We start from the raw sequence: 15,753 nt of genomic DNA on the forward strand, positions 1-15,753 counted from the left end.
CCCTTAACCAACTCCAGTAGTCATCATTCACATTGTATTCTATGTGAATAGTAACCCTTGAAACTGTACAACATGGTAGCTACTTCTCCCAATACCCACATTTTTCATGAAATTGTAACATAATTGTAACATTCTTCCATGATACCTACTTTTAGCACTGAGCTGTCATGCTATCCTCATATCATAGGAAGTATGGCCCTTGGAACCCCACCAACTTCCAAGGCTTTATGCTGTCCATTTCATCTCGCTAAGATATGGCCTCCTTTTTTCCATCAACCCATGTATTTCTCAAAGCCTTAGCTGAACAAAACCTCATCTTTAAAGCCTTATCTAAATAGATCCTTTCTCCTATAACTCCTTCATTCTATGTCTCCTTGGAATATAGATATTGCCTTGGATGCTGGGCAAAAACTTCAGAAAATGCCAAGAAAGCCATCATTCTCTAGCCTTCTCCCCCTAGAAGTCCACTGGCTTTCTCAGGCTCTCCAAAGACAGACATGGACACCTAACACAAGTATGTGTGCATATGCATGCATGAACACCCCACCCATCAGCAATGAAGAGCCTTTAGGGTCTGCCACAGACCATCAACCGTTTTACCCCATTTAACTCAACATCTCATGCTTTGAGACACAAGAGGACTTGCTCTTCCAGGAATCTTACAAATTCCTACCTCCTCACTCCCAAGTCAAATATATACTTTAGTCCTTCTGATCCATAAGGGATACCAGAAATGCAGTTGGGTTTGGCCTGGGACCTTCTTCTCCCTAGATAAAATGATAGGACTGGCTTCCTTTTAGTGGATATCTCTGTGGTCACTTCCTTTGCATTCTGTAATTCTGAGCCAATCCTGGGCATGCAAAAGGTTTTCCTGCCCTAGGAGTTCAGGCACTCCAATTCTAAGAAATCAAAAGATAAAATGACCTTCACTGAATGAGTCACTAAGGAAAAATATCCTCCTGAATGGTGGATGTGATCTGTGGTATTAAAGAGTATTTCTAATCCTGGGTACAGAGCTGTCACATCCACCTGTATATAGGCCTGGGGGAGCCTTTACTTCACTGGTACGTTCTCCCCTGACTATAGACACCTCTCCTGACCCTAGGGTTCTGCTCTCCACAAGCTGCAGGCTTATCTTCCTCCCCTCTTGACTCAAAGTCGTATTCCTACTAATGACAGGCACAACAAACCTCAAGAAACTAAGATTCTGAAGCTTTGTTTGGATCTAGCCTAGGGGTCAGCAAATTAAGTTTTGCCAGCCAAATCCAGCCCACTGCCTGTTTTCATATGGCCTGTTTTCGTATTTTTTTTTACACTATAAGATGGTTGGAGGGGAGGAGAAGAATATTTCATGACATATGGAAATAGGATATTCAAGTTTCAGTATCCATATATCAAATTTTATTGGAACACACTCATCCATTTTACATACTATCTTTGGTTGTTTTCACTCTACAATGGCAGAGTAGAATACTTGTGACAGACCACATGGCCCATAAAGGGGGAAATATTTACTTTATAGAAAAGTTTTACCACCCGGCTCTATCTCATAATCAAATCAACTAAACTAATAAATTCTTTTTTCTCTACTATTTCATTGAAAAGAAACTTTATACTTATTGTGCTAAAAGATTTTTAAAAATCACAGAAATTGTCTTTCACATAGGCACAGTCAAGTAGAACAGCTTAAAGAGGATTTGGCTCAGAACCATTGTGAACTAAACCTAAAGTCAGTTCTGAGATGGGGAAGCCCACTTGCCTCCTAAAGAATGACTTGGGCTTTTCACAATGGACACTGCCTGGCCTCCTTTCATTCTGTCTGGGAAGTGTGAAGAATGATCTCTTTCACAGTGGGTTGAACAATGTCCCCCCAAAATTCATATCTACCCAGAACCTTAGAACAAAACTATATTTGGAAATATGATCTTTGCAAATGCAAGTAGTTAAGGATATAGACATGAAATCATCTAGGATGTAGAGTGGGCTCCAAATCCAATTACTGATGTCCTTGGAAGAGGACAAAGGGACACACACAGAGAAGAAGGCCATGTGAAGATGGAGACAGATTGGAGTGATGCCACCACAGGCCAAGGAATGCCTGGGGCCACAAGAAGCTATTTAAAGGCAAGAAAAGATTCTTCCCTAGAGTGTTTAGAGGGAGCTCAGCACCTTTCTGGATTCCTAACCTCCATAACTGTGAGAAAATAAACTTCTGTTGTTTTAAGCCACCTGGTTGATGATGCTTTGTTATTGCAGCTACGGGAAACTACTATACCTCCTGATTTCAAAGTCTTGTAAACTTTTCAAAGACCTTTCACAGCTACTTAGTTCATTTATTCTCACAGCAATTTTCTGAAGTAGGCAGTCCATGGATTATCTGCGTTCTTTTGCTGAGGTACAGTGAGACTCACCCATTTAGTATCTATGAATAAAAGTCAGGGACTCTGCCTGGTCCTTGCTAACTACTTTTGCTGTCTGATGATCCTAAACGGCTTTTAAAATTAATCTATTTTGTGGGGGCTCAAACGATTGAGGGAAGTCTTACTCCCTTTATAACAATTATTTTCATGCCAACTTTCTACTGATATCTCATTTACATCTAAGGTTTATCTTAAGAGTGGTTGTGTTTCAGCCACAGAAATCCAGATTTTAGCTGTGTTGTCTGAGCATTTCTGCTAAAGTCATCCCACCAAAGAGACAAAAACTCAGAAACTTTGTGAACCAAGAAAAGGTCTGCTAACAAGTTGTGTCATGTGTTACTCATTTAGAAATATTGCAAAAACACTACTTCTCACCATATTTGTAAATGAAAACACATGACTGTAACCTGTAATACCACAAGAAAAATTGCTCTTTTGGTGTGTTTGGCACCAGACTTTTGAAATATGAACCCAGCAAGGGAATTATAACTTAAGCTGGATTCAGCTCATTATTCTCTTGCCCCCTTATATGCCAGTACAGAAACTGCTTTTAGAAAATTAACCCATATATATACAGTAGCACACCATACACCAAATGTCATGGTAGAAATGGCACCGAAGGCCTGGGTTCTAGTCCCAGCATGGCCACTTGCAGGCTGTGTGACTTTAGATAGACGAGTGACCTTTAGCCTCTGTGAGATTAAGTTTCTGCATCTGTGAAAAAGGAATGATGATAATCCCAGACCCTTTTAGGACTGGATCAAAATAAGATAATGCATGTTAAGGCATTTGTAAACTACAAAGTATAAAAGTAACAGGCTTTTGTTATTGTCACTTATATTATAGACTCTATTTGGTAATCAAAAATAGGACATTTTTTAAATGATGATTAATTAAAAATTATTTGTTTTATGTCAATTAAAAAGATACTAAACAGACTTACAATGCCCATAAAGAGTTTTATAACTCATGTCTAAAGCTCTCTGCATTTACTATTTGGGTTGAATCAATATGATTATCTACCTGTCAATTTTTCTTATTCTTTAATGCAGAATGAGAGCAGTCTTATTTTTTTATGACTGGCTCAGAAAGTACTGAACTAATCGATATATCCAGTGATAACAGGATGATTTAAAACACATATAACAAAAGCTCATCACTTTACTGTACACTGAATCTGTCAAAATATTTTCCTAGAAGTAATGTGAAAATAGAAGTTCTCTATCTTTCATTATTTTAATGTGTGGTGACAAAAGGATTAGGAGGCTATTTTCTGAATCCACAGCTTGGTACATTCAGGTAAAACACAGCACATAGCTGTTATCTTTTTTAAAAAGTTGAAATATAAGAATACACTCCAGGCTGAATTGGTAGTCGATCCCTAAAATGATCCAACTCTAGTTCACCTATATTTACATAGTCTTACAAATTCCCCAACAGTTCTGAAGGGTGGTAGCGAGAGGGGTGCAGGCTATTATAATGTGGGTGCTCCTGGAAGGTTATGGACGAGGAAGTTACTGTACAAACAAGGCGGGTTTGGGCTTAACCACAAAGGAGAAGCACACCATCAGAGATTTAGAGCTGGAAGCAACCTCACCAATGAGCTAGTCTAATCTCATGTGACAAGTAGCCTAGAGAGGTAAAATCACTCTCTCAAGTTCACAAACCAAGTCCAGACCAGAAGCAGAACCCACATTTCAGTATACCTCATTCAAACTATGCTTTGCAATATTCCACACGTTTCCTCACATAAAAATTTACTTTCAGCAATCTTATGAAGAATCACTCAAATTATTATCAAATAGTGATATTTTAGATTGCATCATTATTAATAATGATGACTTAAACATGTATAACATAAGAATTGAAGTGGTTGTTTTACAGAGTAGTAATAAATCAATCTTTTGGATTCTTTCCAACCATTAATAATGTTAAAAGTGACAGGGGATGTAAAAGTAAAGTACAGCAAGACAGAAGCACTGAAACCAAATACTCTGACACATTTAAAAATGGAATGTTGAAATCACTGACACTCTTCCAGGATGCTGATGGCTAGAATAACTTGCATATAGCCTTAGAAAAGAAAAAAAAATACATATGAGAAAGAACGGGACTTGAAGAAATATAAATAAATAAAAATTGAGGCATTTGCGTACTCTTTAAGAAGCCCTCTTTGACATCTATCTCTGAGTTTGGCTAATGCTAACGAGAAAATGGAGGAGAAAGGGAATGAATGAGGACAGGGACTCTAAGGGAAGGAGAACATGGTGTTGAAAGAGCTTCAGGAAACCACACTAATGAAGAGTTGACGTCTACAAGGAAAGAAATGAGATGTGCTTTCTTGTAAAGGAGAAAAGAACCCAAGAGAGTTCAAAATTTACTGCTTGAATTGCTGAGGGCAATTGCCTTGAGAAAGTTCCTAGGTCACCTGTGAAGCCAGGGACACTAAAGTATCAAGTTCAGCAGCACACTCTGGCTGCCACACAGCCTACACATTCAAGACAATTAATAGTCTGGCTTTTGAGCCCTAGGTTACTTCAGTCCTACAAACCCTCAGACACACGTGGTCTATTCTCAGAATATCCCTTGCATTTTTCTCACCTCCTTTTTTTGTTTATGCCATTCTCTCCCATTCTCTCCATCCCTCACTAATATGTACATATATGAGGATTAAATTGAATACTGGGTGGAATTAGAGTAGTTCAAGAGTTCAAGGCCAAATTCAAAATCTACCTCCCATTCATTCTCTGTGAAATCCTCCCTGGTTACCCCTATGTGTCAATGTCTCATAAATCAGTCCTACTATTGTGAGAATGGTCTCAGCCTCCCCTCCTCAGCCTAGCTCACTGTAACCTCAAACTCCTGGGCTCAGGCAATCCTTCTGCCTCGGCCTCCCGAGTAGCTGGGACTACAGGCATGCACTACCATGCCCAGCTAATTTTTTCTATATATTTTTAGTTGTCCAGCTAATTTCTTTCTATTTTTAGTAGAGACGGGGGTCTCACTCTTGCTCAGGCTGGTCTTGAACTCCTGACCTTAAGCGATCCTCCCACCTCGGCCTCCCAGGGTGCTAGGATTATAGGCGTGATCTACTGAGCCCGGCCAAGACACCTGTCCTAATTACTGAAATACGGCAATCTCAATTGAATCCTCTCCTAGCACCTCCCGCCTCTCCATTACAAAGAATGCAAGGCTCCATATTCCATCTGTGTTACTATCTGTTTCAGATGCCCAGTTGAGGGGATCACTTCATTTAGCTTAGGAAGACACTGAAGTTAGGGGGAAGATGAAGAGGTGTGGTAAGGAAATTAATTTGAATACCAATGAGACCAATGAATTGGGAGAGTCAGTCAAAAAGCATAAACAAAAAGCAACCACCAGGGGATACACTGGCAGAGGGGAGGGTACAAAGCTTTCTGGATTCTACACATCTATTGAACAAATGCTAAGTTCAGGAGTCTTTTCTGGCACCCTGAAAAGGTAAAGACTTCAGAGGTGCCTCCATTCATTCTTGATGTGGTTGAAACTAGGCCAGTTATAGCCTGGGACTGAATATTTTATTCCCATAAAAATGGACAAAAAAAACGTGATGTACAAGTGAAAAATGCTTAGCATAAGTTGCACACAGCAGCTGGATGGCCCTCCGTTCCTTGAAGGCTCTGCCTCTGCCATTTCTGAGCAGCTGTACAGACACATCCAGAACACCAGTGGTAAGATCCCAGCATTCTCTGCAGTTCTCACTCAAGGGACCAGAGTTTACAATATAACTCACAATAAATAAAGATAATTATACTCACAGTGTTCACTGCACAGGGCATAAAACATAACAGGCACGGTCACAAATGTGGGCAATAACTTTTCAGCTGGTTGATAAGGCTAGCCACTAAACCTGAAGACAAATCCCATATCAGTTCTATTAAACTTTTCTAAGAGGCTCTTAGTTTTGAGGCAATTGGAGCCTCGAATAGCCTTAGATTGCAACCAAGAGCAGCATGTAAAGCAAATGACCCTTTATGGTAATGACACTCCACACATTAGTATTGTGCTTTCAATAGCTTATTGACTTAAGATGGAGACACTTAATATGTGATATCAATCTTTTCATTTACATGCAATTATTTACTTGCCAAACAATACTAATAATAAATTGCACCAAAATGCAAAGCTCTCTACACCAGCAGATTTTTATCCTAAGGTAAAAATAAACAAAAAAATCTGTAATGAAATCATGTATAAAGCTACATTTATTAACAAATTCATTTCCTAATAAAACACCATCTGCAAATAACCCTGTTTCCACTTGATATAAATAGGTCTTTTACTGTTTTCAGATGCAGTTCCCAGAAAATTCTTCTATACCCAACTGCAGAACACATCAGCCTTTTTCGTGTTTGTTTGTTTGCCTGGGATGTTAATAAATTCTGTAACATGAAGTTTTTAAACAAACAAATTATTTGTTAAAATGACATGCCTCAGTTGAAAAGGTGACCTTCTGCAATAAAGTTGGTTAGAATTCTAGTATTCCTATTATTGATACAGAAATCTAAGAAGCATGGAAATGTTTCAAGGATAAGAAATGAAAATCTCTCCACTATATACACAAGTGCAGACACATAAACAAACTGGAAAAACACATATTTGCACATCACATTTCAATAAAGATTTGTGACTTCTCAGTCCACAAATATAATCTCATCTGCTTATCTGTATATCTTAGAATGCTGTCTGTTTTCTGGTCATGCAACCCATCCTTCTCCCACTTCCCCCCAAATACATTTCACTAACATACATGTAAGCCTCCTGTCACTAGAGCCAGGGAAAGAGTTCAGAATGCTCAAAGAAATACTGCAACTGCTCCCTGGATAAGCCTTGTTGGTAATAACTCAAAGAAATGCCACTACTCATTGAAGAGGGCTACACTGACTAGGGACCCGGAACCCAGTGCCTGGAATTTTTGGCACCAGGAACTGGGGCTGAATTCTAATGTTAAGTGCTTTTGAAAAATGCATCAAGATTTAATAGGGTGAATTTTCAGACTTGGTCAGAGTTTTAGCCACATAAATTCCATTAAATTCAAAGCTCCATAATGCTCCACCCTGGCTATATTTATGCCCACATTTTAATCTGCACCCTTCTAAGCTCTCTTCTTGGGCTAACCTCTCATTTCCTTTCCTCTTATATTTGGTTTTCATATTATCCTTGAATTCTGTATATGCCTCTGACTTTAGGGCTCTAAGCTTCTCTCTACTCCTCTTTCAAATCCTTCCTTGAGACCTATATTTTAAAATAAGTACTTTCTTCACTGATCTCCTATCATGACTTTTTTGCACCTGACCCATTTTTCATACAAAGCTCCACCAAAGTCTATTTGTACCATCACCAAAGGCTGCATGCACATAGGCTCACCCTTGGATAATCATCTCCAGAGTCGATGACAGCTCAGACTGTCTTTGAAAATGTACCTCTCATTGGTGTGCCAGAGCATTGAGTGAAACCATGAAGTCAACCCGAATCTAGGTCAGCCATTTTGTGAATGTATGAGAGAAAAGATTACAATCACGGAGTGGAAATCACTGGGTCTGTGACCTGTCACTCCTCTAATGAGATATGGAAACAGGGTGACAGACTGCTTTATGGGGCAGTGCTATTTCCAGACCAGTCCTGGCTGTGTAAGGAGGGAACAATAGCAGATACCAGGGCAAGAGAAGGGATAAAAATGATATCCCCACTTTTCATTATATTCTTCCTCTTTCAAATCAGATCTCTTTTTCATATTTAAGTATTAAAACCCTGTATTAAGTCATCCAGTAGAAAGTAGGCTAGGATTTCTCAATGACTGTACAGGAGTAGAGCAGAGTAAGAAACAGGCACTCAGAGTACTATTTAAAAAACAATGGATGATGGATTTCCTAGCGATTGTTTACCTTTGTGTATGTAATCTGATTAACATTATGGCTTAGAAAATATAATCAAGTAACCATTTTTGAAATTCATTCATTCAACAAACATTTATTGAATATCTACTATGTGTCAGGCATTTGCTAGGCACTTGAGATACAGAGAAGAATGAGATGTTCCTTGCCCTCAAGGAGCTCACAGTCTAGTAGAGGAGACAGATGCATAATGTCTATAATAATGCACTATAATAAAATGAAGTCAGTGCCAATCGGGGTATATAGAAGGTGCCAGAGGAGCCCAGGGGAGGGAGTTTGTAATTAAGCTAGGGGCATCAGGGAAGCTTTCACAGAGAAGGTGACAACTGAGCAGACCTGAAGGAGAAATAGGACTTCACTAGGAAGACAACAGTGGAGAAAGACATTCTAGGCTGAGCGGACAGCAGGCAAAAAAGCAAGGAAGTGTGATATAAAGCATGATATGACAGGGAACCACAGGTGGTTCCAAATGGCTGGGATTTCATCTGTGTATGAAGAAGTGGTGAGATATGAGGCCAGAAAAGGAGTATGAAACCAGAGAGGAAAGAACCTTGTATGTGGGCTAAGAAATTTGGACTTTTTCCTGGAAGCGATGAGAAGGTATTATAGAATCAAAAGCAAGGAGTGACATGGTTAGATCTGCCTATAAGATGAGCCTGTATGGAGGATGGTTTGGAAGAGAGGTGAGACCAGAGGGAGGGAGACCAGTTAGGAGGGGCTCTCACAGCAGTCCAGGTGTGAGATGTTCATGGGCAGTTGGAAGGCAGTGAGTGTAGAGAAGAGGTGACAGACTGGAGAGCTACTTAGGAGAAAGCTTGACAAGACTTGATGAATGATGATACAAAACACAAAATCACCTCAGAAATGAAACAATATTAAAAACATACATCCTGAAAATACAACCAGCAGCCCCAAGCCTCCCTCCCTCTGTGTCCTATCATCCTCTGAACTCCCCACATCTGCTGAGAAAAAATAAAGGAAGAAGAGCTAGAGGGTTCACATGGTCGGACTTCTCTAATTCAAACACCACTAACTTGGAATCTGCAATAATCTGGACAGACTGCCTGTCACTCCTACTGAGTAAGAATTTCAACCTCCTTTCTTCCTCAGTGTCTTTTCAAGCCTTTAGTAACCAGTACAGGAATCCATTCTAAAGGCAGTGGCTTCTTCCAATCAAGCACTGGAGGTATGGTAGGTAGCTGCTTTACACGGTGGTGTCTGAGGGGCAGCCCCATATGTGCCCCCCACCCAGGGCCACAAGGCCTGGAATCCAATCATTAGTGATTCATTCCTTTGGGAGAGGCTTTGATCCCTTTGAACTTCTTTTTACAAGGTGGTGATTCCTGAGATGGGTAGGATAATTAGTCATTCTAAACTGAGTGGGATTTTGGTTGATCATAATGCCTTTTGCTTTGACAGAAGGGATCGAGGTAGAATAAGAGGGCTATGTAGGTACCTGTTGAGGAAGGTGATGCAGGAGGGAAGATTGAGGGGTATGGAAGATAAACACTAAGATCTTGTCAAGGAATAGCCCTGAAATCACTCAGGAAACTAAGATTCTTAAAGAATGCCTTCCACTTCAGGATCCAGTAAATCACACTTGTACATTCTTGTACAGTAAGGTACTTCTACATTTTATGTTTATAATATGTTATTGGCTAGTGAAGGCCTATGGTGACTTACAATCTTTTCATGAACCTCATACTACTTATGACCAATTAAAATCTCAAGTGCTATTAATTTGTACATAATATTACTACAAATTCTTTTTCTGAAACTATTTTATAACTCCAACTGTTCATTCACTCAGACCGACCTTGTCTTTTGTCATTCCAAATTATGGAGATTTAACTGTTTTTGCAAAGTGTTAATCAGTCATGTCACAAGTGACAGAAGATCAAGAATCAGACTCTGACCTTGAAGAGTCTCACATACGGCTCAATAAGGTAAATGAGAGCTGCTTGTGAATACTTGATTACAGAGGTTAGAGCAGTGAACTAAAAAAAAGTAAAGAAAAAGAAACAAAACAAAACTTCAAAAATTACTTACTTCATTTGACTGGAGGATCGTGAACTTGGGCAGTTTAGTCTTTGAACCGGCTGCACTGGGTTTCCCATCCAAGAGTGATCCAAATGACAGATTCCCAAAGCTGTTCTCGAATTCAATGGAAGGTTTCAGTGCTGGAGAGATGTCAGGTGCCTGGTCCTGGCCATCCATGGGTCTTACATATGCAGTTGGCTTTTGCTGCCCCATGCTCGTTTTGCAGTAGAGCCCTGGTGGGAAGCTTTGAACTGAAAGGCCACTGCTGGGAGCTAATAAAGAGGAGGCAACTAGGGGAGACCCAGGTGCTTGCACTGTAAATTCAGATTCTTCTGGTGAGTTAGACCGAAACATTTCTTTGAAAGCATCTTCTCCACTGGACTTGAGGCTACTGTCTTCCTTTGTGGATGGGTTTGACTCTTCAACTGCTCCAATTTGGGGCTGTTCAGCTGGGTAGACAAAGAAGTCTTCCAGTCTGGCTTGAGGTTGGTCCTGTGTCAAAGTGTGCATCTTGTTTGGCTGACTACTGGCCTGGCTTGCTGGCACAGTGCTAGGATTATGACTATCTCGTGGCCACTCAGGTTTTGATTTTCTGTTGCTGTGTATTAGAGTTGAATTCAGTATCACGACAGAAGGTGGAGGCATTGCTGCCGAGAGATGGGTATTATCCTGGTGAGCTGGAATCATTCGGTTCTTTTGTTCTGGAAAAAAGCTTGGTTCATTTTTGTTGATGGGAGTCTGGGGCACAGAATTCTTTGGGATTCCCACTAGATGGTTCTGATTAGAATGGTTAGTTAGCAAATCCTTCATTTCATCATAGTTTCCAAGCGTGTTCTGGACTCGGTTGGCAAGTGCATCACCTTTGTTTGTCTAAAATAACAAAAAGATGGGGGTGGGAGGAGAAAGAATGAATAGGTTTGTGTTTCCTAATGTTAATGTTTCAAACAGATGCCCTAAGTAGACTAGCATATAGGGTTTTTTAAAATTGTCATGCTGCCATATAATTCCATACTTTTCATGTGCTATGTAAGAAAAAATTCAGTAACACTATTGCAAGAGCATCTTGGAATGAGCAGGTATGATTAACGTTTGTATACTCTCTAGCCTATCCTTAAACATATTCATGGGAAGAAAGTTTTAAATTATATCATTTATTAATTTTATTAGAAAAATAACTTATTTGAGGTCAGATGAGCTGAATTGCTATATTCTACATCATGATTAGCAACTTTTGCTTATTAATCATTGGAACTATAATGGAATGTTCAACTTATATATGTTTTTGACACATCAGCCTTTGTACTACATCATACCATAAAAAAAAGGCATAGCTCATTGGATATGGAAGTCAGTTAAATTGTGCTCTCATGACTATAATAAGTTTAGAAAAGGCATGGATTAAAAAACATCGAATTGAGCTAACTTATCACTTAAGTGAATCTAATTCCTTTTAATCAAAGAACTGTATAAATTACTGGTGTCTGCCTACATATTCTGGGGGCAACTGTGTTTACATATTGATGATTCATATTCATTTACTTTGAAATAGTGCAATTGTTCATCAACAGTGACTCAAGCTCTCCTGTGTCTTTTCAATGATTTAGAAAAATTTATTCAAAAATTTAAGCTGTTGTTAAGGAAATTAAAACAAAGTCGTCTTTTCAAATTGATGTTAGCCTAATGTGTAGGAGTTAGAGAGACAACCAAATCATTCTATGGACAATGAACATACCAGCTACCCCATCCCCTATAGGAAATACTAATACTATTAAAATAACTGTGATTGTTTTTAAAATAATTAAGCTTCTGCATTGGTCTTCGTAATATACAAAGCAAAGCTTTCATGACTAAAAAATGGTGGGTAGCTGTATATTTGCAAATGACTTTGATGAAAGCTCAGTGGGTCATCCTTGAAAATGACTCTTATTATTTTCCTTACATGCCAAAGAGGTTATCAAAACTATCTGCTAAAGTCAGAAGGGCAAAGGACTTTCTTGTGCCTAGGCCCAAGATGTTGCAATGAAAGAAGGCCACCAATATTTGAGGAGCCAGCTGGCAACTGGGCCACTGGATATGGAAGACACCATCCTGTGTGGCTTTCAGGTCTCAGGATCCATAGGTACATTCTCCATGCATAGGAGGGGGTGACCAACTCCTCATGGGTACACTGTCCACTGAAGATAGATGTTTAACATCTGATGTTTTTCACCTGCCCTTTAAACACAGCCCAGTCTCCTGGTGTACACAGGGAGTATATCTATCCAAGTCTGGTTTCTTAGTCTAAATCTAGGTTGTATGGCTTTGTGCTGTTCTCTGTATGTGAAGATGGGAGAATACGCAGATGGTTGGAGGGTGAAGTGCCAGAAATGGATGAAATCACCCAGGGAAAGAAAATATAGAATGAGAAGAGGGCTCGGGAAAGAACCCTAAGAAACATCAACCGTTAAGAGACTCAGAGAAGAAGAGGAGCCAGCAAAGGATACCAAGAAGGAACAATCAGAGAAAGAATCAAACTGGAAACTTTGGCCTCATTATTAGCATGATCTCCATATATCATATAAAGTATTTAACTTATATCATATGTGTGTGAAACCATAAAAGACACTTCCAAAGAAATGAGGGCAGTTAGAGAAATACGAATTTCAAAAATTAAGGGGAAAAATGTATGGCGAATATATGCTGAGGGAGTTCTGTAGGGGATGGGGATCTTTAAAAATAAAATAAATATGTCAATTTTAGTTTGCTTATCAACCAGAATGTCTTATATTGCATCAAGTGCATCCTTGGTGCTGAAGTAGTGATTAAACAATTAACATTCCGTATAATCCTCAGCCGAATAATCACTCTGTTTTCAAAAGTACATTTGAAAGACATATTTTAAAGCTATAGATGGGTAGAAATCACTTTTATTCCCTAAAAGTCCATAGGCTTGTCATTTTTAATGGCAGAAATTACATTTTAACAAAGACAAGAATAAACTCTTTGTATATAGCACTCTCCTTCAACTGAGTTGAACAATGAACCATTTGGACAGCAGCCAAAACCAATCTCTGTATTCAATCCCTAAATTTAAAACAAAGAAATTTCATTGTTCTGAGGGCCCAACAAGAATCTGATGCAAGCTTTAAATATTTGCAGGGTTGTTCTGGCCTTAAACAGATTGTGTCTTGGGTCAGATGATTGCTTAATGAATACTCATACCTGGCTATATTCAAGGATCTGACCCAACGAGGAGAAACAACACCATTTACATTTCATTTTCCATTTGAAATGTCTTCATTTTACTATATGGCTTTCACTGAGACAGAGTTCTACCAAAGCAGAACCTTACCCCTAGGTGTCACAGAGACCACCACACCACCTCAATACCCTGATCTCAATGCCCTGAGAAGTCATTCTACTCTCTTTAGGCCAACATCATCAGGACCCGAGAACCTCAAGGCTCATTTGCTTGCAAGCAAGCTAGTTACATTCCTGTTCTTGTTTTCAGCAGTAAATAGAAGAGACATGTTCATCTTGTCTTTGGTGGGGAGAACCTTGTCTAGGTTTTAACGTCTCTTCATTTACATTTACTATTATAATGATCTGAGTTTCAGATGCATGCTTCGATTTTTTTTTCCCACATTTAGGTTTTAAAATATGCTTGAAATAAGGAGAACTTCTAAACTGGCCAATGTCTAAAACCTTGTCTACGTGAATAAAATTAGGAGAAAATTGAAATTTATCTGAATAAGTCTAGAAAACCTCCTACCACACAATGTATACTACAATTTTATTTCTTGCCATTAATAAAACTATGATCTCTTAAAGGTCAAAGACCACCTTTTATTTCTCTTTATATCCCTAAGATTTATCACATGTCTGATATATATTAAGTATTCAATAAATTGTTGTTGAGTTGAACAGAATACGTTATAATTCATACTCTGCCTGTATCAAAATAAAGGATTTACAATGGCTTGGAGTCAAAGATATATAAGTAAAAGGCAAAAGTTAGGCTAACTTGGTTACTATGATTGAACATTAAATTGAACTTTGAGCTTCCTGGTAGCTAAGGCAAAAAAGAAAACCTCACAGATTACAGAATTCTCTTTGATGGAAGGAAGCATATCCTAATTCACTAAGTGAGACAAATGGTTGCCTGATACTAATATGTGAAAAGGAAATCCTCTCACTGGTTTGTTTACAAGAACTTATGATCAATAAAACAAACAATTTTTCAGTACCAAGTTTCCAGACAATGCAAAGATGTATTTCCTGTGGCTTTTTCTTATGATGACTAAAAGGCAAGAGCATTACATTAAAGTCTAACTCAGTGAAAGCGTGTCTGCATGTGGACTTAGAGGTCTAGGCTAATACGATCCAGGTGTGCAGCTTTCTTGTGTACTAATGAATAGGGGTGGAGCTGTTATAACCTGGAAGAATGAAGGGATGCCACCTCCCTTAGATGAGCGTCCTCATAGAGCAATTGTCTCAGAAAAACTTCTGACAGGAACTGTATAGCAGACAGTTCAAGGTTGAGTTCACTGGTGACACTTTCTGAGTTGCTGATTGAAGGAAGATCCATATGCTTTGCATAACAGACATGCTGTGGCTTCAAGTACGAATTACCACGGTCGTTCTTAAGACAAATACTGGTAAATTCGAAACCCTCCTGTGGCAGGGTTAGGCACGGAGGACACACAGACACAGAGCCTCAAGTCTACCACCATCCAACAATCACCACATAATTAGCAGTCCAGTCCAGGTCGCCAGAGTAAACTCTCTGCCTTCCCACCATTGGAGGTGGATAATTGCAAATCGGTTTTTAATTTCTCAAGATGTAGATAAGAGATTCACTGGATAGAAAAGCCAATAGGGCTGGAAATACATTTATACACACCTACACAATGTACTCTCATTATACACCATAGCAAATTCTGAGTCACACTAAATGTTCTTTTTCGCCCTCCAGAGTCTTTGTAATCCTATTAAGGAGCACAGTATTCTTGGCAATCTTGATTGAACATTACAAACATGGCAAAAAATCTAGCCATTTCAATTAATTATATGCTTCTTTCAATTTGGCCAATTCTTTACTTCCCATTCTAGATAATTGGTTGATTCCTTAAAGGTAAGCTCTGTAGCCATTATTTTCTAAGTAATCACAATTTCTCTATCATCAAGGAAATGCATTTTACAAGTATTTTCAGGCATAAATTATATGTCTGGTTTGTGGCTCATGACTAACAGCACTCCTTCATTTAGGCTTTTTGCCTCTCATTACTTCAGGAAATGCAAACTTCCCTCAGTTTGCTTCTAATGCTATCTACAAATCAGTAGTATAATTTCATTGCAAGACTAATGTGCTAGGAGGCTAT

General features: G+C 39.0%; 1 protein-coding gene across 3 annotated transcripts in view; it reads right to left on the reverse strand.

Annotated features, from left to right (window-relative positions):
- AFF2 (AF4/FMR2 family, member 2) overlaps positions 1-15,753 on the reverse strand; it is a 491,308-nt gene that overhangs the window by 316,226 nt on the left and 159,329 nt on the right. For all 3 annotated transcript variants that reach the window (XM_012665266.1, XM_012665264.1, XM_012665265.1), the window contains exon 3: positions 10,403-11,263. In XM_012665266.1, coding sequence (XP_012520720.1) covers positions 10,403-11,263 — 861 coding nt within the window. The remainder of the gene's footprint in view (positions 1-10,402; positions 11,264-15,753) is intronic.

Source organism: Propithecus coquereli, unplaced genomic scaffold (genome assembly GCF_000956105.1).
Source record: "Propithecus coquereli isolate 6110/MARCELLA unplaced genomic scaffold, Pcoq_1.0 Scaffold99, whole genome shotgun sequence".
Lineage (NCBI taxonomy): Eukaryota > Metazoa > Chordata > Mammalia > Primates > Indriidae > Propithecus > Propithecus coquereli.